This window comes from Aethina tumida, chromosome 5, assembly GCF_024364675.1.
Source record: "Aethina tumida isolate Nest 87 chromosome 5, icAetTumi1.1, whole genome shotgun sequence".
In the NCBI taxonomy this organism is placed as follows: domain Eukaryota; kingdom Metazoa; phylum Arthropoda; class Insecta; order Coleoptera; family Nitidulidae; genus Aethina; species Aethina tumida.
In genome coordinates, this window is record NC_065439.1 from 14,904,144 (window position 1) to 14,928,760 (window position 24,617).

Sequence of the window (24,617 nt, forward strand, 5' to 3'; positions counted from 1 at the left end):
CCTTCAGCAGGTGCTCCATTTTTTGCACCAGCTTAATTAAATAAATGTTACATAAGCAATAATCCATTTTTTACTTGTAATTTTGCTGAAATGTGTTATGAACTAATTATTGACTCACCTGCCATATTTTTTATCATCAGCTATAAATTATTTTGTGAAGTATTGACAATCTTAAAGAACACAAATAATTACTGCAATAAAATAATATAAACATATATATCAATAATAAGAACTAACAATAATTTTGTAATACATTTTACTCGATATATTTTTGTAACAATAATCTACAACAGATGTATAATACATAAATTACAATTTTACATAAATTTAATAAACAAAAAATTGAAGTTCATTCAAATCACATTAATTGTTAATATTACTCAACACAAGTATTAAAGACACATTTACCAAGTAGTTACTAGTAGTATTATATATTTATATCATTTCACATTTCTTCTTGCTTCTTTTGAATTTAATAACTCCCTATCTTTTTGTGTTTTTTTAAGAACTAGAATTAGAATTAAATTTTAATAATGTTTTTAAAATAAATCACTAAGTACTCACCAAAATAAAACTTTTTCTGCTCTACATTTTACGACGAACACAACGGCTATTTAATAATTCCCTTTCTTTTTGTGTTTTTTTAATAACTAGAATTAGTTTATAGTTTATTAGTTAATAATGTTTTTAAAATAAATCACAATGTACTCACCAAAACAAAACTTTTTCTCTTCCTCATTTTACGACGAACATAACGCTATACAAGAAAAAAAAAATATTGATAAAACATTATGTTGTTACTCTCCTAGCAACAAATTGTTTTAAACAAACTAGATTTTTTAATGAAGAATTACCACTGCAAATTTGGTGGGAACATTAATTATTACCCAAACAAATGATAATTGACATCGCACTTTTCGGTAAGGTCACGTGCCTTCAGACTCAAGTCGAAAACTTCCCCCTTTATAACATTCAGATTGGCCTTACGCATCTCAATCTGAGACTTTGTGTCCGCGAACTTCTCCTTAAACTTGTTGATAGTTCGCTCATGTTCTTTTATACGTTCGTCCGTCAATTTTATTTGGGTCTCCATCTGCTCTTTAAATTTCCATGTGCTCTTCTCAGCTATAAATTATTTTGTGAAGTATTGACAATCTTAAAGAATACAAATAATTACTGCAATAAAATAATATAAACATATATTTCAATAATAAGTACTAACAATAATTTTGTAATACATTTTACTCGATATATTTTTGTAACAATAATCTACAACAGATGTATAATACATAAATTACAATTTTACATAAATTTAATCAACAAAAAATTGAAGTTCATTCAAATCACATTAATTGTTAATATTACTCAACACAAGTATTAAAGACACATTTACCAAGTAGTTACTAGTAGTATTATATATTTATATCATTTCACATTTCTTCTTGCTTCTTTTGAATTTAATAACTCCCTATCTTTTTGTGTTTTTTTTTTAAGAACTAGAATTAGAATTAAATTTTAATAATGTTTTTAATATCTCTAAGTACTCACCAAAATAAAACTTTTTCTGCTCTACATTTTACGACGAACATAACGGCTATTTAATAATTCCCTTTCTTTTTGTGTTTTTTTAAGAACTAGAATTAGTTTATAGTTTATTAGTTATTAATGTTTCTAAAATAAATCGCAATGTACTCACCAAAACAAAACTTTTTCTCTTCCTCATTTTACGACGAACATAACGCTATACAAGAACAAAAAAAAATATTGATAAAAACAATATGTTGTTACTCTTCTAGCAACAATTTGTTTTAAACAAACTAGATTTTTTAATGAAGAATTGCCACTGCAAATTTGGAGGAAATATTAAATGTTATTACCCAGACAAATGATAATTGACGTCGCACTTTTCGGTAAGGTCACTTGCCTTCAGACTCAAGTCGAAAACTTTCCCCTTTGTGACATCCAGATTGGCCTTACGCATCTCAATCTGGGACTTTGTGCCCGCGAACTTCTCCTTAAACTCGTTGATAGTTCGCTCATGTTCTTTTATACGTTCGTCCGTCAATTTTATTTGGATCTCCATCTGCTCTTTAAATTTCCATGTGCTCTTCTCAGCTATAAATTATTTTGTGAAGTATTGACAATCTTAAAGAATACAAATAATTACTGCAATAAAATAATATAAACATATATTTCAATAATAAGTACTAACAATAATTTTGTAATACATTTTACTCGATATATTTTTGTAACAATAATCTACAACAGATGTATAATACATAAATTACAATTTTACATAAATTTAATAAACAAAAAATTGAAGTTCATTCAAATCACATTAATTGTTAATATTACTCAACACAAGTATTAAAGACACATTTACCAAGTAGTTACTAGTAGTATTATATATTTATATCATTTCACATTTCTTCTTGCTTCTTTTGAATTTAATAACTCCCTATCTTTTTGTGTTTTTTTTAAGAACTAGAATTAGAATTAAATTTTAATAATGTTTTTAAAATAAATCACTAAGTACTCACCAAAATAAAACTTTTTCTGCTCTACATTTTACGACGAACACAACGGCTATTTAATAATTCCCTTTCTTTTTGTGTTTTTTTAATAACTAGAATTAGTTTATAGTTTATTAGTTAATAATGTTTTTAAAATAAATCACAATGTACTCACCAAAACAAAACTTTTTCTCTTCCTCATTTTACGACGAACATAACGCTATACAAGAAAAAAAAAATATTGATAAAACATTATGTTGTTACTCTCCTAGCAACAAATTGTTTTAAACAAACTAGATTTTTTAATGAAGAATTACCACTGCAAATTTGGTGGGAACATTAATTATTACCCAAACAAATGATAATTGACATCGCACTTTTCGGTAAGGTCACGTGCCTTCAGACTCAAGTCGAAAACTTCCCCCTTTATAACATTCAGATTGGCCTTACGCATCTCAATCTGAGACTTTGTGTCCGCGAACTTCTCCTTAAACTTGTTGATAGTTCGCTCATGTTCTTTTATACGTTCGTCCGTCAATTTTATTTGGGTCTCCATCTGCTCTTTAAATTTCCATGTGCTCTTCTCAGCTATAAATTATTTTGTGAAGTATTGACAATCTTAAAGAATACAAATAATTACTGCAATAAAATAATATAAACATATATTTCAATAATAAGTACTAACAATAATTTTGTAATACATTTTACTCGATATATTTTTGTAACAATAATCTACAACAGATGTATAATACATAAATTACAATTTTACATAAATTTAATCAACAAAAAATTGAAGTTCATTCAAATCACATTAATTGTTAATATTACTCAACACAAGTATTAAAGACACATTTACCAAGTAGTTACTAGTAGTATTATATATTTATATCATTTCACATTTCTTCTTGCTTCTTTTGAATTTAATAACTCCCTATCTTTTTGTGTTTTTTTAAGAACTAGAATTAGAATTAAATTTTAATAATATTTTTAATATCACTAAGTACTCACCAAAATAAAACTTTTTCTGCTCTACATTTTACGACGAACATAACGGCTATTTAATAATTCCCTTTCTTTTTGTGTTTTTTTAAGAACTAGAATTAGTTTATAGTTTATTAGTTATTAATGTTTCTAAAATAAATCGCAATGTACTCACCAAAACAAAACTTTTTCTCTTCCTCATTTTACGACGAACATAACGCTATACAAGAACAAAAAAAAATATTGATAAAAACAATATGTTGTTACTCTTCTAGCAACAATTTGTTTTAAACAAACTAGATTTTTTAATGAAGAATTGCCACTGCAAATTTGGAGGAAATATTAAATGTTATTACCCAGACAAATGATAATTGACGTCGCACTTTTCGGTAAGGTCACTTGCCTTCAGACTCAAGTCGAAAACTTTCCCCTTTGTGACATCCAGATTGGCCTTACGTATCTCAATCTGGGACTTTGTGCCCGCGAACTTCTCCTTAAACTCGTTGATAGTTCGCTCATGTTCTTTTATACGTTCGTCCGTCAATTTTATTTGGATCTCCATCTGCTCTTTAAATTTCCATGTGCTCTTCTCAGCTATAAATTATTTTGTGAAGTATTGACAATCTTAAAGAATACAAATAATTACTGCAATAAAATAATATAAACATATATTTCAATAATAAGTACTAACAATAATTTTGTAATACATTTTACTCGATATATTTTTGTAACAATAATCTACAACAGATGTATAATACATAAATTACAATTTTACATAAATTTAATCAACAAAAAATTGAAGTTCATTCAAATCACATTAAATGTTAATATTACTCAACACAAGTATTAAAGACACATTTACCAAGTAGTTACTAGTAGTATTATATATTTATATCATTTCACATTTCTTCTTGCTTCTTTTGAATTTAATAACTCCCTATCTTTTTGTGTTTTTTTTTTAAGAACTAGAATTAGAATTAAATTTTAATAATGTTTTTAATATCTCTAAGTACTCACCAAAATAAAACTTTTTCTGCTCTACATTTTACGACGAACATAACGGCTATTTAATAATTTCCTTTCTTTTTGTGTTTTTTTAATAACTAGAATTAGTTTATAGTTTATTAGTTAATAATGTTTTTAAAATAAATCACAATGTACTCACCAAAACAAAACTTTTTCTCTTCCTCATTTTACGACGAACATAACGCTATACAAGAACAAAAAAAAATATTGATAAAAACAATATGTTACTCTCCTAGCAACAATTTGTTTTAAACAAACTAGATTTTTTAATGAAGATTTGTCACTGCAAATTTGGCGGGAACATTAAATATTATTACCCAAACAAATGATAATTGACATCGCACTTTTCGGTAAGGTCACGTGCCTTCAGACTCAAGTCGAAAACTTCCCCCTTTATAACATCCAGATTGGCCTTACGCATCTCAATCTGCGACTTTGTGTCCGCGAACTTCTCCTTAAACTCGTTGATAGTTCGCTCATGTTCTTTTATACGTTCGTCCGTCAATTTTATTTGGGTCTCCATCTGCTCCTTAATTTCCATGTGCTCCTCTATGAACTTCTCGTAACCGGTCATTGTGTTGTGGAAGTTGTGGGAGACCTGATCACCTTGGCCGTACGGAGGCACTTCGCATCCGTTGTTTATGATTATCTTCTCCAGGGTTAAGTTTTGGTTCTTCAGCTCGTCGATTTCACGTTTCAAAGCCAGAATCCTTTCGGCTTGTTCTCTGACAATCGGGGTCTCTTTTGGTGCTGTGAAGAACTGGAAGAGAAGTTTGAATTCGTGTCGTTTAAGGATTTAGTCGCTTACTTTCAAAAAGTCCATGCTTTTGAAAAATTCACCAACCAGATGACATGTGACGCTTTTGTTATTGCCAAAGGTGACAATTTGATCAGCTAATTGCCAACTTGTTTATGCGAAAACCGAAAACAAACAAATTTTGGCACCAATTAAAGATGTGTCAAAGGCGTGGAAATAATTTGGCTAAGTTTAATCCGACCGTGACTTTGGTTAAGGAGAAAGTTGACGCTTTTCACTATTTCATTTCTCTCTCGCATCTCAAAATTCTTATTTGCATACAATGCACGGTGATGGCGACCTTGTCCCGTATATAGGCACAGTTTCCTCATCACCACGCAAGAAACTTATTTATGAAAAGTATCCGAATTGTAGTAAATGATACGTGTTGTTTAACGAAATAATCTACGAGCTGATAATGCGGACGGATTTGTGGACGTTTTAACCTTGGACCTGTGTACGTACAGTAATGTAGTTTATTTTTTTCTCATTTTGTTAAGGCCAATGACGTAACATCACACCCACAGTACTCACTTCCATTTCCAAGTGATGACTTATAGTTTTTGAACAAATATTTGTCTTACCGACGCACCATGAGACGGTCAAATACCATTTATATTCTTTTGGTGTCTCTTAATATGTCAATAAAGTGGTTGGATGCATTTCCTTTGGTTATCTCAAAATTATTTGTCAGATTTGTAAAAGTGTATATGGGAAAATTTGTTATCTTATTGGAGGTTGTTGATGTTACTTGGTTCGACCCAATGTGCGTTGTATGTTTTGTTATAATAGTCAAGGTCCAGGGCCGAGATGTGTAAATATTTAAAAAGCGCTCTGTTATTAGAATCCCGAGGACTTTTCTCCTGTAACAAAAACAGGTCCGTAACAGCAATGAGCGTTGGTCAGCAGGGTCACTAACATTGTTGTTTGTCCAAGACAATAGAAATCGCTTCTAGACCCTTAAACACATATTTTTTGTTTGGACAAGAAAATAACTTTGTACGAGCCACAGAATTGTGAACATTTTAAAAATTAAAAGTTTAAATTGTTTTAAAAGGCTTAGAGATTCATTAAATGATCAGGTACTTCACCACAAAAGTCTTCTAATAAAAATTGTAGAACCTTATCTATGTCACCAAATTTAAATTTCTGTTTTCTTGTTAATAATATTCTTCTATTTCATCAACTTTACATTGTTATTAAAGTATTAGATATTCATTAAAAAAATGTGTATTCAAGTACTTCACCTTAAAAGTTTTCTAGAAAAATTTGTGGTACCTTTAAATTCTTATTAAGATCTTAAGTTTTATTAAAATATGCAAATGACTCAGATATTTCACTCAAAAGATTTCTAATAAAAATTTTAGATCTCTTCCATTTTATCAAGTTAAAATTGTTTTAAAAGTACGAGAGACTCATTAACATGCAATAATGTACTTCCCCAAAAGTCTTCTAACAAAAAATATAGTACTCTTCTATTCCATCATGTTGATACAAATGAACCAGGTCCATTAAAGGATATAGATAAACTCAGGTACTTTGTCCAAATGTCTTCTAGTAAAAATTAAAATTTTCTTCTATTTCATCAAGTTTAAATTGTTAGTAAAGTTTAGATATTTATTAAAAATTACAGATGCACTCAGATACTTCCCTCAGAAATCTTCGGGTTAAAATAATAATGTTCTTCTATTCCATCATGTTTAAATTTTTGTTAAAGTATTAGAGACTCATTAAAAGATATAGATACAATGAAGTACTTCTCCAAAAGTCTTCTAGCAAATATTATAGTACTCTTCTATTTCATCAAGTTTAAATTGTTGTTAAAATGTTAGAAATTCATTAAACGATGTAAATGCACTCAGACACTTCCTCTACCAATCTTGAAGAAACAATGATACTTTATTAAATGGTATAGATATACTCAGGTTCTTCGTCCAAATGTTTTCTAGTAAAAATTATAATTCTCTTCTATTTCATCAGGTTTAAATTGTTAGTAAAGTATTAGATATCTATTAAAAATTACAGGTGCACTCAGATACGTCCCTCGGAAATCTTCTGGTTAAAATAATAATGTTCTTTTATTCCATCATTTTTACATTTTTGTTAAAGTATTAGAGACTCATTAAACGATACAGATGCAATCATGTACTTCTCCAAAAGTCTTCTGGCAAATATTATAGTACTCTTCTATTTCATCAAGTTTAAATTTTTGTTAAAATGTTAGAAATTCATTAAACGATGTAAATGCACTCAGACACTTCCTCTACCAATCTTGAAGAAACAATGATACTTTATTAAATGGTATAGATATACTCAGGTTCTTCGTCCAAATGTTTTCTAGTAAAAATTATAATTCTCTTCTATTTCATCAGGTTTAAATTATTAGTAAGTTTAAATTATTGTTAAAGTGTTAAAAATTCATACACTCAGGTACTGTACTTCCCGTATCAATCTTGAAGAAATAATGATACTCCATTAAATAGTATAGATATACTCTCTCTTTGTCCAAATGTTTTCTAAGAAAAATTATAATTCTCTTCTATTTCTATAAGTCTTCTATAAGTTTAAATTGTTAGTAAAGTAAAGTATTAGAGACTCATTAAAAGATTCAGATGCACCCAGGTACCTGAGGTACTTCCCCTATCAATCTTGAAGAAATAATGATACTCCAGTTTTTCACAATAATGTAACGAATGGAATAATTTATTGATGGAAAATTGAAGCGGTCAAAAAAATTCGTTCAAGCGTAGACGGCTGGTTATCAGTGTTATTGTGTTATTGATAGCGGAGCCGGAGCCCGCGACCGTGGAACGTGTGAATCACTAATGAAAATGATAACCTTCAGAACGTAACAACGAAACGGACGACAGAAATTCCTAAGTCCGGAAAAATCGCCACAAGTCGTCCGCACGCGGCCTTGAGACGGGTGAACGATAGCGCGATGCGCTAAAACAAAGGTTACACCAATTTATTCAGTCAATTTTCGCCGCAGTCCGAAAAACAGTGCGATTAATCCGTTCGTACTCTTCAATCGGGGGGAGAGATGGCGATCGGGGTTGTCGAACCCAGTCTGCGGCCCTTGAGAGGCTCGCTGGCAGAAAATCGAGCAAAACGCGGCGACACGTATGTGTGGCCCAAAAAGGCCTTGGATCACGACCGATTCAAGGGCGTCTCTTTGTTGAAACGAGACGAATTTCAACGACCGTTTCGCCATCACTCCCAACAACCCCAATTGTACGCGACAACGCGAAAATGTTCGTCGGCGCAAAATTGGTGCGACGGTTACGCAACAAATAATAACTGCAAGAGACTGTTTTTGCGATTATTGGAGCGACGAGACGTTGCCAAAAGGTAACGCGATACGTGACCTTTCCTGTTCGCACGCAAATTTTCTAACGAGGAAATGATATTTGTATCGCCGCCGTCTTTATTACCACATGCCGTTTATTTTAACGACGCCACGAAAATAACTTTGATTTGACAATTAATTGTTAAAGGAAAATTGAATTCGCGTCCTTTGTTGAACAGTTCTTAAGCATAATTTTATTGTTTTCGGCCTCGATCAAGGAAACGAAAACAATTTATCACTTAATCACCAACATTAATATCCCATAATTACCAAAAAAAAAAACAACTAACTGAGAAACCTTCCCTACTAGACAGAAAACATTGTGAACGGTTGCCAATAACAAAAATGCTTGTCGAACCAACATAAATAATTAGTAGGAAATGTTACGGTCTGACATTCCGAAATAATTCAGGAACCGGTGACATTCAAATTTAATTTAATTTGCCATTGCCGGACGACTTTGAAAACTATTTTGCGCCAAGGTTGTTTCGATAGAAAATTTTTATTGGTCATTTGATAAATTAAATTTGGCCCCCGTGCCTTTCCGACAGTGCCAACATTTTTTTGACATTGTTTTTCACTAAGAAACTAAATTTTATTAGCGACTGAATTAAAATTGCGCTAAATGTTTGGTAATAAATCTCTTGTTGGTACCCGTATTTAACCTTCGATTTTGCATGTAAATTGATAATTTAAATTTATGCTGCAGATAAAAACGTTCCTTATTGGTTTAACATTGTACCAAGCGTTGTATTTCGACAAAATATCTTTATAATTAATTAAACAGCACGGAAACGCTTATTTTCTATGTTTGTGTATCGTAAATGAAAAGGATACGGAGATGTTACATTGTAACACGATATTAATCATAATCGTCCCCGAGTTGGTATTAGTTGAGCACACGTGGAATCGGAAATAGGTCGAGCAAAATCCCAAATATAACCTTGGCTTATTAACTACGAGGTCGCTGGATTTAATGATAAAGACTCGCTCTGAAAATCACGTATGAATAGATTTTCTTCGTTTCGACGTCAAGTTTGTTTTAATTAAAATAGTTAAAGTTAAACATTTTTTACGTGTTTTATTGTGTATTCATTACACACTTTATAGCATATTTTTTAAAATTCATTTTTTTACTAATAAAAAGTAATGAAGTAATATACTTCTAAATATTATAAAACAAATAGTAATTAATGAAAGAAAATATTAAAATAAAACTATTTCATATTACAAAAGCAATCATTAATTTAAAAAATATATAAACAATAGTAAGTAATAAATATAAAATAAAATAAAAATTTATAAAAAATATTTTATTAAACAATATACAAATTTTGCCAGTAAATATATAAAACATTTCAATGTTTAATACGTTTTTTTCTTTTTTCATCACTCATCTTAAAACCATCGATATTACTTTAGTCATGTAAAAAACTTCCCCCAAAAATCTTCATGTTAAAATAATAATATTTTTCTATACCATCATGTTTAAATTTTTGTTAAAGTATTAGAGACTCATTAAAAGATACAGATGAAATCATGTGCTTCTCCAAAAGTCTTCTAGCAAATATTATAGTGCTCTTCTATTTCATCAAGTTTAAATTGTTGTTAAAATGTTAGAAATTCATTAAACGATGTAAATGCACTCAGATACTTCCTCTACCAATCTTGAAGAAATAATGATACTCCATTAAATGGTATATATATACTCAGGTTCTTCGCCCACATGTCTTCTAGTACAAGTCCCAATTTACGATTAAAACAGTCAAAACACGGAGGAGGGTTTAGTATTATGGTATGGGGATGCTTCTACTATCAAGGAGTCGCTCCAATATACCCTATTAACGAAATAATGACAGCAGTATCTTATTGTAGGGCAACAAGTCGACGATCCAAAACATACATTACAGATGGCAAATAAATGGTTTTCTGACAACAAAGTTCAGTTTTTAAACTGGCCTGTCCAATCACCAAACCTAAATCCTATCGAGAACTTGTGGCACGTTGTGATTGCTCTGAGGGGTAAAAGTGTCACTAATAAAGAAGCCATCTGGTTCCTGGTGGTGCAGACGTGAAATTCAATCCCTCAGGAAACGTGCCAAAAGTTGATAGACTCGTGGATGCTTGGTAGTTATTAAAAATAGAGATTTAGCAACGAAAAATAAAGAAATACATTCAAACATATACATTATTGGCAATTCTAAAATTGTCCCTATTTTATTTCACATGAATATTTAAAGAATTTTATAAATCAGTTATTTTACTTTTATTTTCTTAAGATAATTTGCAATTTTAGTACACTAGGAACATAGGAGTACTTGAAAATAAATACTTCTTTCAAAACTTATTGAAAACATTGGTTTAATTTGCACTTTCTTTATATATCAATAAGGATACTTATTATTTTTCACATCATAATATGTTGGTATGATTTGGTTGGCCAAAGAAATGGCACATTCAGATATATTCACTTTTGTGGCACTATTTAACAATACTTCTAATAGTAATATATTCTTAGTGGGAACTCTGAAATCAGGAGGAAAGAGAAATAATAATTAACTAAAAAAATCAAGGTCTGAATAATACTGAAGTCAAGATTAAGATGTTGGTGAAAAATGGTTTACAATTATATTTATCAAATGTAAAACAACACTCGTTTAAAAATTCAATAAGAAACCGTCAACTACTGTTTTTTCTCCAAATAAAAGTCTGGATCCTAAATTCACCAATACACACTCTGCAACACGATGGTGGATACGTTCTGGTTTGGAATTTCCTTTTCCTTGATTTAATATAGTACCATTACTGAAAATTATTGGTAACATGTATAGACATGAGAGATATAATAGTTATGACTGGTTTTCAACAAAATATTGACGATTTTTCTATATTCTTACATTTATGCTTAAATTATTTAATAAATATATATGTTTTTTAATGTATGCTCTTTGCCACGTTACTCATTGACTCTGTTTAAGATTTAATTTAAGAAATTATTTTGATTTAAAGTCAAAAGAATTTTTATTATGATTATATTTAATTAGAGGTGTGCATTTTCTAATTAACATTAAATAGTAATTTATGACATTTCTTTTTTGGCCTGTATACTGTACATTCAAATAACTACAGCACATTGTGTAAACGTTTATTTATTGTGCATTCATTTTATATTTTTTTAATATTTCAAAATTAAACTTAAATATATTGAACTTATTTTTAAATATTTTTTTTTCCTAATAAAACAATAAAAATCATTAAAAAGTTCCTTAACAAATAACAATAAAATTTAGAAAATTTAAAAATAAATAATAAAATAGTTACTAAATAAAAATTAGTTAGTAGTAAATTTATAAAAATTATTTGTAATAAATTTTATTTTTATTTTAAATATTGTTATTTCCAAAAGAAAATAATATTTTTTTAAAAAAACCAACTAATATATGTAAATTAAATATAGTTCAAATAAATTTTATCAATTATTTGTGGCACTGTATGTAAACAAAAAAAGATATGCGACGTAGATGCGAATAAAATGGTAACTGCGTGTAACGCATTTGATTTCAATTAGTATAATACGTTTCAGCTCTGTTTTTCCGCTTTTCGAAGGTCGGACTCAAAATAGAACAAAATGTATTCAGATAAATTAAAGATTATTTGTGAAAATTTGTTTTAATACATTCAATTAATTAAAAGGCTCTTTTATGTATAGTTTTACGGGGATTCCCCTAATTAACTAATTTTTTAACTTATTAATTTTATGAATTTTCTTCGTTTTATACCTTACGTTCGGTTTTTCGTAAATATTTTCGAGCCTATTCACTTAGCACGGCTATTTCGCGACATGAGCCAATGTCACCCTTTTGTCCTGGCGATTCTCCGGCGCGGGTCAACACAATTAAGGAGCGCAAACACACATATGGAGCGGCAAGGTCGCGGTGGATTAATGGCCGTAAATAACAACAGGAGAATGAAACGAATTAACTACGTTTTGTGTTGCGTAAAAACGATCGCCGTTCAATATTGTACTGGTTTAATGATAGTAATTCGACGTGATTGTGATATGATATTTATGTGTTACTGCTCGGGCATTTCCTATTGGCAACCTTCGGCGAAAATGGATCGAAAAATCGTTGTTTGATTGTTTTCGTTGCAAAACGTTCGGTTAGAACGGGTAATTGATTCGACTGGAAATCAATCGTGGCGTTTGAGTTGAAACGTCGATTGGCGATGCCGTCCTTGTTGGTCGGGACAATTGAGATGCCGATTTGAATAAAGCGACGATAAAATTTCAAGGATGGATTTATGAAATTAAAATAAAAATGCTGTCATCCCGTCTTGTTTGCAGTCCGATTATGTAACGTGTCACTAATGAGGAAATGGAAATGATTCACCGGAGTCAAATGATGGTCAAGTGCGGATCAAATTGTGTGGTGCACTTTTTGCATTGCTAAAGGTCACTTTTAGCAATTGTCGAGACATACAAACATGTACCAACAACATGAACCTGTTGTTGCGCACTCACAGATAATGTTTTTGATAAAAGCAAATCCTATTCTCGGCATTAATGAGGAAGTTGGACTGGCCAAATATTTATGTTCGTTTGGATTAGGAGCAAGATAAACTGATTTTTTTCCGTTACCCGATAAGTTAAGGCAGTTCTCGGAAGATTGTTACATTACTTACTTTATTTATCTTGTTTACCTTACACATACGTGTACATAGACAAGGTGACTTTACTCTACTAGTCATTCATACTTAAGGTGAATCCCCCACAAAAAAAGTGAAAACTATGTAAAATAAGAGACTCTATGCGGTAAGAAAACAAGATAATTCAGTTTGCGTTGTTCAAAAGTTGGAGGTCATAACTAAACTACGCAATTCTGAGAGCAAAAAAATAACTTAATTATTTATATTTCGAAAAATGTGTTTACTATAGAAAATAACATCATAATGTTCGATTTCTTTTGAATGTTTTAATTTAGTTTACTCAGAATTCGATTGACGTTTTCTTTATTTATTATCAATTCACTAAAAATGAATTGATTGCAGACCAAATTTTTTGTACAAAAAACAAGACAATCACCTCCTTTCACTATGTAAAAATGATGAGGAATTTTTGTGCAGAGGATCGCGTTGCGAAACGGAGAAAGTGAAAATGATTTGGTGGCGTTTGAAAGTAGAAAAATGATTTGTTCGTTGCTTAAACCCGTGGAACGGAATCAACTAGGAAACATTAATTAGTTATTTTCGTTTGACCTTAGCATTCGAAGCACGCGCACACTCCGACATTGACCTCGAAGAAAAACAGTGTAATTCGAAATCTGAAATATTTTTTTCTTTTCGACGTGCGTCACTCCGTCCAGCACACAATGTGGCGATGGCTTTCGACGTCCGCTTATTATTATTATTGTTGTTTTACAATAAAACGCAGTAAATACGTGCAATCGGGAAAAACGAACCCGAAGGTCGGAGTTATGTTTTTGTAAATCGAAATGAAATTCTACATAAATAAATCAAGCTAATTACCATCTTTAATTTCAAGGTTGGCCGTTTAAAAGCTTGGTAAATGTCAACGAACAAGGTTAACTTTATCAGCTACCAATTGTACGATTGAGCGGGGAAAAAATCCAAAAACTCCGTCCGTCCATAGATCGTCGGTCGGATCGTCATCTTGATATTAATAAAAAAAATGAACGAAATCGGCTTGTACACATGTAGTGTCCGCTCGTATATTTATAGAAGCGGGCTTAATACGGCACACACGCGACAAGCCCATGTAATTCAAGGCCAAGGTCGGCAATTTGTTTGCCGCATTATCGTCGTTTTCAACATTATTTGGAAGGCAATCGATGAGCCTCAAATCTGGAGAGGTCGGCGGACATTTTTGCGGTCGGGTTCATTAATCAATTAATGCGATCAATGAGACTGATTAGATTACGTGCTTACATTATCTGAGTTTTGCATTGAAAATGACGTGCAATTAAGGTGGATACGAGAGGGCAGACAAAAAATGTTAATGTTAATTGATTAAATTGGGTTCAAGGTCTCCAATTTTGGAGACGCGCACTTTTTGCTGTTAATGTCTGATATAACATAATCAGACCACTTTATCTTCGGTAATTCCGTTTAAAATGATAAACGATAACACTTTATTATCTTTGATTCAAACTATTCTCGTTTGTCGCATTCAACTAACTTACCTTTTTTATATTTTTTTTAGGGACCATTAGGAAAAGGAGTGAGAGAATAAAAATTCAAATTAAATATCACCAAGACATGGTTTATTCTGACGGCCTCAACAAGCTCCCAATTTACAAAATAAAAACAAAAAACAAAGACAAAAAGTTTACATTGACATGTGGTTTTATTTATCGACGGTTCAATGGGCCAATCGTCGCGATGTAATGACCTACTAAATAGTGCGACGACTGGGCCCCATCTCGCCGTCCAGTTTGAGAACATTTCATGTTAACATCAGTGACAATAATAATAATAATAATAATTATAATACAGAATTCGATAAAAACATGTTACATGGTGTGTGTGTGTATGCGTGTGGCTTGAATTGAGGGCAGAAACCTTCACATCCTGAACGGGACAACGGAAGAGACACAGCGTAGGGGGAGTAAAGGCGATTATTTATTTATTTATTTTTTTTTTTCACGTCTTGAGGACGTTATAGTACGATGGGGAGCCAATTACTGCCCCCCTCAGTCTCACATTCTCTTCGCTGGCCCGTCCGACTTAAACTTAAAATAGTTAAAATGGGGGGCGCGGTGATGAAATGAATATGATGATGAGATAACGAGTCTCTTTACAAACTGAGATACGTAACACAAACTTATACATAAATATGTCCTAAAAATCAAAAATTTATCACATATATTAAACAATAATATAATAAATCTATAATAGGATTGGTGCTGATGCCAGTTTTTAATCGATACTTAGTAATCATAAATATTGATTTACATACATGTTTAGCCATTAAATTAGTGATTGATTGTTTGAAACCTTATCTATAGGGTCGCGCACGAAATGGGGGCTTTTGGTCCGCTATGTACAAGGGGGGGGAGGGTTATCGGCGCGACGCTCCAGAATGGCGGAAGTAAATTTACACGAGAACATGAGAATTCGGCGGCTTCTTTGCAGCCGTCACCAAACCAGAAAACAAAAACAAAATTAAAACTACAACTACGACATGAGTCACACATCAACATACAGAGACATTATAGACATAGTAGTAGTTTACTGGATATTTATACAGAGGGGGAGGAGCAGCAGCATTATTTGGTTTTCATTTTTCAATACGATTAAAGTGGCACCTTTCAATGTCATTCACTGCGGCACAAATTTAATAAATAGTCTTTTGGTCCGCAGCGGCACACACCCACTTTTGTACTAATCTCATGAGATGGCGTCGACGCTCGGCGCACCGCATCCTTACACTTCCAGCGTGACAATTTTGAGCGGCCTGGGCGACGGGGACGGCGACTTTTTGGACAGATTGAGCGGCTGCTGCGAGTCCGCAATGTCCACCTGTAGCTCCACCATTTTGGTGGGCACGGAGAGGAGGGCGGGCGATCGGGACTGGGGCGGCGCGGGCGACGTCGAGTGCGGCGACTGCGGGTGCAGGTATAACCTGGAGTATTCCTGGGGCGGGGGTGTTTGGGTGTTGTTGGGCTGTAGCCGCGCCGTCGTCGTTATCACGCTGGTCGCCCACGAGCCGTTGGTTTTGTAAGGGCAGGCGGTTGGGGAGGCGGTCACCATTGGTGACGGTTGCTCTCCGCGCATGATGTAGTTGTGGATGATGTCGGTGCGCTTCATCTGCTCTGCCGTCATCCTCGGGCCTTCCATTAGAGATTTTGCCAGCGTTGAGTGGGTGCTGGATAAACTGCTTTGCGGGGCGGTCAACTGCATTTGCAGCTGAGATTGCACTGGTTGGGGAGACATAATGACTACTGGTTCGGCCTCGGCCGAATCCTTATTGCGTAATGCCCGGAATTTCTTGTGTGGCTTGTAGGCTTCGTCCATCAGCGAGTTAGTGTCGTAAAGAGGTGGAGCTTGCAACACCCTCTTGAGCACAGGCATGTCCTCAACGATGTGGTGGTCCTCCACTGATGATCTGGGACTCGAACACACCGATGTGGGTTTGTCGACCTTCTCGGTGCCAGATTCGATGCCGGAATCGCTTGGGGAATCCAATTTTCTGAATCTGGGGTGCGAGTTGTGTGGTCTGCTGACTGGTGTGATCGTCAGACCATTGTGAATCAGATGTGATGTTGCAGCCAGTTCATCATCTCCCGACGAAGTCGAGCCACTGTTTGCCCGATGTCTGTGTGGGCATATTCCTCCGGCCAAAGTAGCAGCCAAAAGTGGAGCGTTTGTGACGTTCGAGCTGATGTGGTGATGACTGGGACCGTGATGATAGTCATTAATCGAAGTCATCTCCGAGGAACTCATCGATTCGGTACTCGAAACTGAGCCCAGTGGACTCTTGGCCTCGTCCATTGTGACGTCTGATGATGACGACCACGACGAAGCGGCCGGGCTTTTGCTGCTACTTTCCTCTTCCAACGGCGAGCCCCACAATTGTTGCTGCTGCTGCTGCATCATCTGTTGTTGCTCGGTCATTTTGAATGCGAGCAGCTTCTCTGAGTGCAATGTGTTCAGAGTGCGGAGATCAGGGACTTTCTTCATCAGCTCATCCAAAATGTGAGCTTGGCCGTGATGGTTCTGGCTAACAACGATTTGAAGCGCAGATTTCAATTTGTTGTGCATCTTCTCAATCAATTCTGTGTTCCTCAAACCGGGCCTGTCAGCAGCGATTACCACCACAGAACAGAACAGTCCGATTTCGGCGTCGCTCAGCCTCAGGGCGTTCATCCTTTCGGCGAAATCGAACATCGAGTCCATAAGGAAACGCGCGTTTGAACTGTTATGTATTGCGTCACGTTTCAGCACTTGTCCATTCAGACAGATCATGGAGGCGGTTTGGGAATCGAACATGCACGCCAGACGCACCAACAACACTTCGAACACGCCGGCCTTCAGCAACGTCACCTGGTCGTCTTGCGCCAACAGCGAGAATCCGGGAATCCTTTTGGCGAACTCCACTACGCCGCGAATGGCCGGCGAGAAGCGTTTGCTGAAGTCCTGGAGCAACTCCTGTTGTCCAGTCAGTGGCTGCGGGTTCGGATTCAATGGACACGCCTGGAAAAAAATAAATAAATCATTATTTTCTGTCTTCTATTGCGCTGAGTAAAATATGTAACAGATGTTGGGTATTTGTAAAATACTTACCAGAGTGGGTGGGCATGCGGTGTACGAGGGTTGGTCTCGCGCCCTTTGTAGCATGGGCTCGACTTTGTCCCTGGTGAAGTCGCAGGTGTCGATGTGAGCGCGAACGACGGTGGCGAGCAGACGTTGCTCGTCTTCCAACTCCGCCGCCACCGCCTTCTCCAGACTCCTGGAGTTGGAGCTTTGCTGCATGGCGGCCAGGATGCGGGCCTTCTCACGTTTGGGCACACGGCCGAATCTAACCGCTGCAATCAAAAAATTAATGTGTCAGTCATGGAGCTTTAATTGTTCCAATTAAATTATTTTTTTATGAAATAATGTGTGTTCGGGGGTGGTTTATTGCACCGGTCGTACGGATCGTGAGGAGAAAGTACGACGGAGAGAAATTCGCTTTCACGCGGCCAATGAAAGTGCCGCGGGTCAACGAAAGTGCGTTACCGCCACGCCGTTCGTGTGAATGTTTTCGTGGGGTTGTTTGGGGGTTGGACGAGGTGACACGTACGTGCGTTGTGGTAGTCGACCACGCCGTTGAGTATTCCCTTGAGGATGGGCAGTTCCTCGGTCATTTTGGCTTGGTAACGTCGACGCGGGACACTTTCACCTAGACACGGCACATGTGTATCGCGTTCCGTCAGTGTCGGGCTGCCGGTGGCGGGACTAGCGCGCGATTGCATTCCCGACTCTCGGGCGGACTGGTTTGGAGTGGCGCGAACGGTTCGCGACTGGGCTCACGCGGCCTTTGCCCGTCCCCACTCCCCTGCGCCCGTTCCACGCTCGCCACCACTCCCGCTACGCCGTCACTTCCCCTCCAACACCCTTGAACTTGAGCGCGCTGTTTGTGTGTGTGTGTGCGTCCTCCACACGGACGGTTTCGTTGCCCGATTAGCGCTCGATTTTCTGGGGGGACGCAAGGTCGTTCTGTTGTGGCGTCTCGCTCGCACGCAGCCTCTCTGTCGCGCCGGGGCGCTATCCCGGACGCACAACCGCCCACGTTTGTGTAAGTACTCGCGCCTCGGGAGCCGCAATGAATGGCGAACGGCCATTTTTATTTGACCGGTGTTTCCCTTGTTTACTCCGGTATACCTTATTTAAATTGATTCACTCAATTTAAATGGCAGGAGTAACAACAAAACATTCGATCACAGATGTGCTTCGATATTTGATGGATCAAATAAATGAGAGATTTTTGTTTTTGTCTCAGCTTTCGCTTAGTTAAGCAAGAATTATGGTGGCCCACATTTTTAGGTCAAAAAACTTTGGCCATTTACAAGAGTGAAATTTATATTTAACTCTCTACTTTAAATAAAATAATTTTAAATATTTAATTATTGTTTTTGACAAAAAAAAACAAATGAGAATTTCGTTTCTGTTTTCTTTTTTTTTTTTTAATTTCCAACAACCTAAAACAATAGTTATATATCATATTATTATTGTCTTTATATGGATTTTAAAAAGCCTTAAAAAATATATCAGTTGAAATTTTAATAAGTAAAAAAGAAAATTCAGGCCAGGCACTTATTTAAATAATTTCCAACGACATAAAATAATACAATTGTATATATTTTTTTAAATTTCAATACATAATGATTGTTTTTGGGTAATAAAAGTTTGAAATTAGACAAAAAAATTGATTATGATTATTTTTTATAATTTCCAGTGACATGAAACAATAAAAATAAACTTTTATATTTTAAATATTAATGATTGCTTGTACTATTCTTAGTACCATAAAAAATTAAAAAGGTTAGAGTTCAATTAGGTATATAAAAAGGAAATTCGTGCCTGATTGTTAATTTACTAATGATTTCTAACGATTTAAAAATAAAATAAATTATATTCGCCTTGACACTTTTATTAGTAATCCCATTATGTACATGTATTTATAAACTACAGTGCGTGCAACACGATAAAAACTGATTCATCTGAAGCCGTGTGTGTTATGGAAAAAGTCATACAACATTATTAAAAATGTTTATCCCGGCAAAATCAAACAAAGTCGATTCGACTATGCCGAAACCTTGATTGTTGTAAATCAAACCAAGGACTTGACAATGTGTAAAGTGGAACGAGGCCCGTGCCATCCTATTTTGTTTTCCAAATAGTGTTTCCCCTTGAGCCAAATAGTTCCTCGCGGTGCGACCGTCCACCTCCGTACCCCCGAAACGTCTGTGCCGAAACGTCCGGCGTCGCCTGCCGCGACGTAACGACGCCTGCGTCCGATTCTGGTGCGTCGATCCACCGCCGTTCGGCGCCACCTGCCCCGAAAGCAATTTCACCATTACGAAACCGTCCCGTGTCTTCGTACTTTCTACGGAAGCAACGGACGGAAAAATCGCTCACTTTCACCCGACGCGAAAAATCCCCGCCGAGATCAAGACGTCAGGACGGACGGACGGACGGACGGACGAGAGTGAAATCACACGCACAACGTACGACGTCGGCATTAGCATTTTGCATTTCTCGCGTGTGATTTCTTAACAGCGCTTAGGCACACGCTCGCGTTATACAGATACTGTGTCGGTTGCGTAAAGGTGGGATCGCTGAATGGAGTAAAAGTGTCCTGCGAATGTGGCACAACGTACTTCGGGCGGGTTCAACACACCGGACGACCTCAACACGGTTTCGCGCTCCGACGCTGTGCCGTGCTGCTCTTGGGCAACGCCGCGGCTGCTAAACCGGAGCACCCAACGGTTCGTGTGTCTCTCAAATATTCCGCGGGTTGCGGCGAAAATTTTGCAGTGTTTCACAGAAAAAAGCTTAGTTGTGAAAATTGGTAAATAATAAAATGTTGGAGAAAAAATGTTTTGTTTTGAATTTTGGGGGAACAAAGAGCTTAAAAAATATGGGGGCAAAAGTGGAAATTTCCCAAAAGTTATGTTGTTATGACCTTATTCTTTTGTTGAGTCGATATGATGTTAGATAATGCTTATTAAAGAAGGAGTGTGTTGATTAAAAAAATGGTTTGGAGAACACGATTGTTTTCGTGCGGCCGCGGCGATGTCGCAACGCACCTACGAGTGTAGTAACGTAGGACAACGGTTGTTTTTCGTGCAACACAATTGCGTAAATCCCCTTTGGTCGTGTGCCCGTGCGCCGCACCGAGGCGGTTACTTTCGAAAAAGTGTCGGGGTTAACGTGACCCAGTAAATCGTGGGCGGGTCGTTGACCCCGGGCCCGTCGTACTTTCTCGTAGAATTCGCGCGGCGTCGCCGGGTCATCGACCCCGGGACCTGGACGACCCATTTTCGCCCCGGCGCAAAAATAGAGCCCCCCACGGAATCTGTGAAATCTGCACACTTACCGTCCCTGCTCATCCCGACCGCGATGCACTTCTTCAGTCTGCAGTACTGGCAACGGTTCCTGTTGATCCGCAGGATCGAGCACTGCTGGTTTTTGGTGCACGGCCTGTACTGGATCTTCTGCTGGATGCTGCGTCGGAAGAAGCCCTGCGAAACACACTCGTTTAGGCAATCGTCGCTCTCGCAGCCCGAACTGCTGTCCTCCTCGCAGCAGGAGTGCCTCAGCTCCTGCGACGGCACCAGCGACTCGTTACAACTCAACACTTCCATCATCTTAATATCCCCCAATGTGTGAACAACAAAAACAACAATAACGGAACTGGTGGTGGTCACACAGCCAAATAATTAAACGGTCACAACGTAAAAAATCCCTCGATCACTATAGCACTAGAAACGCTGGGACGGGGTTGTCTCCATGGGGTCTAGGGGGTGGTGGTGCTTGTACACCTTCAGCGCACACGTCCAACCAGCCGGAATTTCAAGAGAGAACTGAACGTTGCCGTTCGCGAGTTCGCCACAGTTGAGCCGCGGCTCGACCCAGTTCCCGGCTGTTGACCCGCCAAAGTGTGCGAGGCCGGTTCGCCGCGTGAAAGTGAGAGTCGTCCCGTCTCGCTCGCGCACCGCGCACCCGACAGAGACGGCCTGCTGTTTTGTCATTCGGTGGTTATTGCCCTGCCGACGTCGTTTTCGAGAGATTCGCGACCGTTTTTCGGTGCAGCGAAAATTTTCGGACCCGCACGCTAATTGACAGGTGCGAAAATTCGGAGGTACGGGTGCGACGTCGATGTTTGCTTTGTGTACAATCGGCCCCAAAAATCGCGCATCTCGCAAACACACCGCGCGCGGTGGTGGGGGGCGCAGGGAGAGAGAGAGGTTGTTGACCTGAGCAGCGGCGAATCTAGTGCAATTATTATTATAAAATTGCCGCGGCATAAAAATCGTAAGTTGTCTTGATTTACATTTTAATCGACATAAACAATGCAATCGGAATTGTTTTATTTGCGGCGTTGCGCCTCGATGTGTTAATAATTGTTGCTCGGGACGGATAGTAAAAGCTGATTATGTAAAATCGCGCACGAAATTAATCGCGCATTATTGCCTCATCGGTTCTATCGCGAATTGTTTACTGCCACGTTTCGATGAAGAGGTCTTCGGTAAAATGGGCTGGTCTCGTTTCGAAATTTTGAATCGAATCTAATGGGAGTAATAAATTATTAAAAAAATGGCTGACTGATTCATATCTGGATTGAAGAACCGAATTCCCTTCAAAAAAAGGTAAGTTATATTAGAAATACAAGAATTAAGCCTAATAAGGACCACTTATAACAAAGATAAAATCAAACTGATGGAAGACAATTAAGAACACATTATAAGCATCCTTCAATAAAGGTAAGTTATGTTGGAAATAAAAGAATTAAGCCCAACAAGGTCCAATTCTATCAATTATAGCAAAGATAAATCAAACTGATGAAAGATAATTAAGAACAAATTATAAGCATTCTTCAATAAACGTAAGTTATATTGGAAATAAAAGAATTATGCCCAACAACTGATGGAAGATAATTAAGAACAAATTATAAGCATCCTTCAATAAAGGTAAGTTATAATGGAAATAAAAGAATTATGCCCAACAAGTGATGGAAGATAATTAAGAACAAATTATAAGCATCCTTCATTAAAGGTAAGTTATATTGGAAATAAAAGAATTATGCCCAACAACTGATGGAAGATAATTAAGAACAATTTATAAGCATCTTTCACTAAAGGTAAGTTATATTGGAAATAAAAGAATTAGCCCAACAAGGTCCAATTCTATCACTTATGACAAAGATAAATCAAAATAATTGAAGATAATTAGGAACAAATTATAAGCACTCTTCAACAAAGGTAAGTTATATAAGAAATAAAAGAATTATGCCCAATAATTCTATCATTTATAACAAAGATAAATCAAAATAATCGAAGAAGAACAAATTATAAAAATACATATTATATTAAAAAATGAGTTAATTGAAAAATAGAAACTCCCATAAGTCTTATTAAAAATGACCATATAAAAAAAATAATTATTATAATTATTGGAAATAAAAAATGGCTGCTTTATATCTGGCTAGAAGGACCAAAGTATCATTCAACAAAATTGGGCTGTACGAAATGGTGAAATAAGTATAAGAAATAAAAGAATTACCTAACAAAGTACAATTATAATAAAGACGAATCAAACTGATGAAAGATAATCAAGAACATATTGTGTTGAAGAAAATGAGTTATTTGAAAAATAAAAACTCATAAATGTTATTGAAAATCACCATATAAAGTAAATTATTTTTTGTAATTATTGCAAATAATTAAATATTTTAAAATATCTGGCTTGAGGATCAATATGTCTAATATATTCAGAGTACAATGTGTTAATTTTAAAAAAGAAATATCAAACAGTTGCTTTTAACAGAGATTAATGAAACCATTATTATATTGAAGAAAAACACAGAGGACCAAAATACTTGCTCCTCACTAGAATGGGTTGTAATGGAAAAAATGTCAAATATTTTCTAAAAGACCAACACAATAGAGGACACAACGAGACATTATTAACTGAAGAAAGTGAGTTAATGGAAAAATAAAAACTTATTATTAAAAATTGCCATTTTAAGAAAAAAAATATTAAATTCAAATTGAATGGTGTCAGTATAACGAACAAAAATTGAAACGTTGCTCATATCTGGCTTGAAGGACCAATGTACTCGTCAATAGAGTGACTGCTAAACTTAACAGAGTCCGAATTATGTTCATAATTGGACGATGTACTAGTTTTCTGCACTAAACAATCGCTTCTAACAAAAAGTAATTGAAACGATGTGCCAATTTCACCAACACATCATATTGAATAAACACACACAATCAGTTAATTGAAAAACAACAAAAATAAACCAAACAAATTAAAATTTAATTTGTTGTTGTTGTATCCGAATTAGTTTCAATTTGGTTCAAGAACTCGATTACGAATGTGAAAAATTTCGTGGAACGTTATCGTCCGGTTAGCCTTGTTCAGTTTTTAAAACCCAATTGCAAAATCCAATTAAAAAAAAAAATGGCACCGAATTGTTATTGTTGTTGTTTCGTCCACATCGAATAACAATAACATTAACAATAAAATGTAACATTTACGAGCCACGCAACCGTTTAATAAAACAAAAGTATAAATTACGTTAATTATGTTCACTTTCCTCCGGTCGGTGGCTTTCTCCTCTTTCTTCAGCCGATGCCGATTTTTACGAGCGAAGCCGAAAACGGGGTTGGTGGATGAGGAGAGCCCGAGTCGACGATCGGTGGGCATGGTCAGTGACTTTTAG

At 35.7% G+C, this 24,617-nt stretch overlaps 2 protein-coding genes across 42 annotated transcripts in view; both read right to left on the reverse strand.

Annotated features, from left to right (window-relative positions):
- Window positions 1-239: 239 nt before the first annotated feature.
- LOC109602279 (uncharacterized) lies at window positions 240-5,457 on the reverse strand. Of its 36 annotated transcripts, XR_007548047.1 has the most exons (10): window positions 5,329-5,457; window positions 4,660-5,280; window positions 4,512-4,597; window positions 3,670-4,459; window positions 3,522-3,607; window positions 2,541-2,626; window positions 1,549-1,634; window positions 713-1,496; window positions 565-650; window positions 240-508 (listed from the first exon to the last, which is right to left on the reverse strand). XR_007548047.1 is itself a non-coding variant. In XM_049967418.1 (4 exons), the coding sequence occupies exons 1-2, from the start codon at window positions 5,341-5,343 to the stop codon at window positions 4,834-4,836; spliced, it is 462 nt and encodes a 153-aa protein (XP_049823375.1). In that variant the 5' UTR covers window positions 5,344-5,457; the 3' UTR covers window positions 1,183-1,496; window positions 1,549-1,634; window positions 4,660-4,833. The 36 variants fall into 36 exon arrangements, 6 of the variants coding, with proteins under 6 accessions (XP_049823375.1, XP_049823377.1, XP_049823378.1 ...); XR_007548048.1 differs by lacking the exon at window positions 3,522-3,607; XR_007548046.1 differs by lacking the exon at window positions 2,541-2,626.
- A 9,467-nt stretch (window positions 5,458-14,924) lies between these two features.
- LOC109602277 (ecdysone-inducible protein E75) overlaps window positions 14,925-24,617 on the reverse strand; it is a 111,506-nt gene continuing 101,813 nt past the window's right edge. For 5 of the 6 annotated variants that reach the window (XM_049967410.1, XM_049967411.1, XM_049967413.1 and 2 more), the window contains exons 3-5: window positions 21,267-21,411; window positions 17,969-18,210; window positions 14,925-17,878 (exon numbers count right to left, since the gene is read on the reverse strand). In XM_049967410.1, coding sequence (XP_049823367.1) covers window positions 16,109-17,878; window positions 17,969-18,210; window positions 21,267-21,411 — 2,157 coding nt within the window. In that variant the 3' untranslated portion in view covers window positions 14,925-16,108. Of the gene's footprint in view, window positions 17,879-17,968; window positions 18,211-18,467; window positions 18,801-21,266; window positions 21,412-24,617 lie in introns of those variants that run through there. The other variant, XM_020018617.2, reaches the window with a different exon arrangement.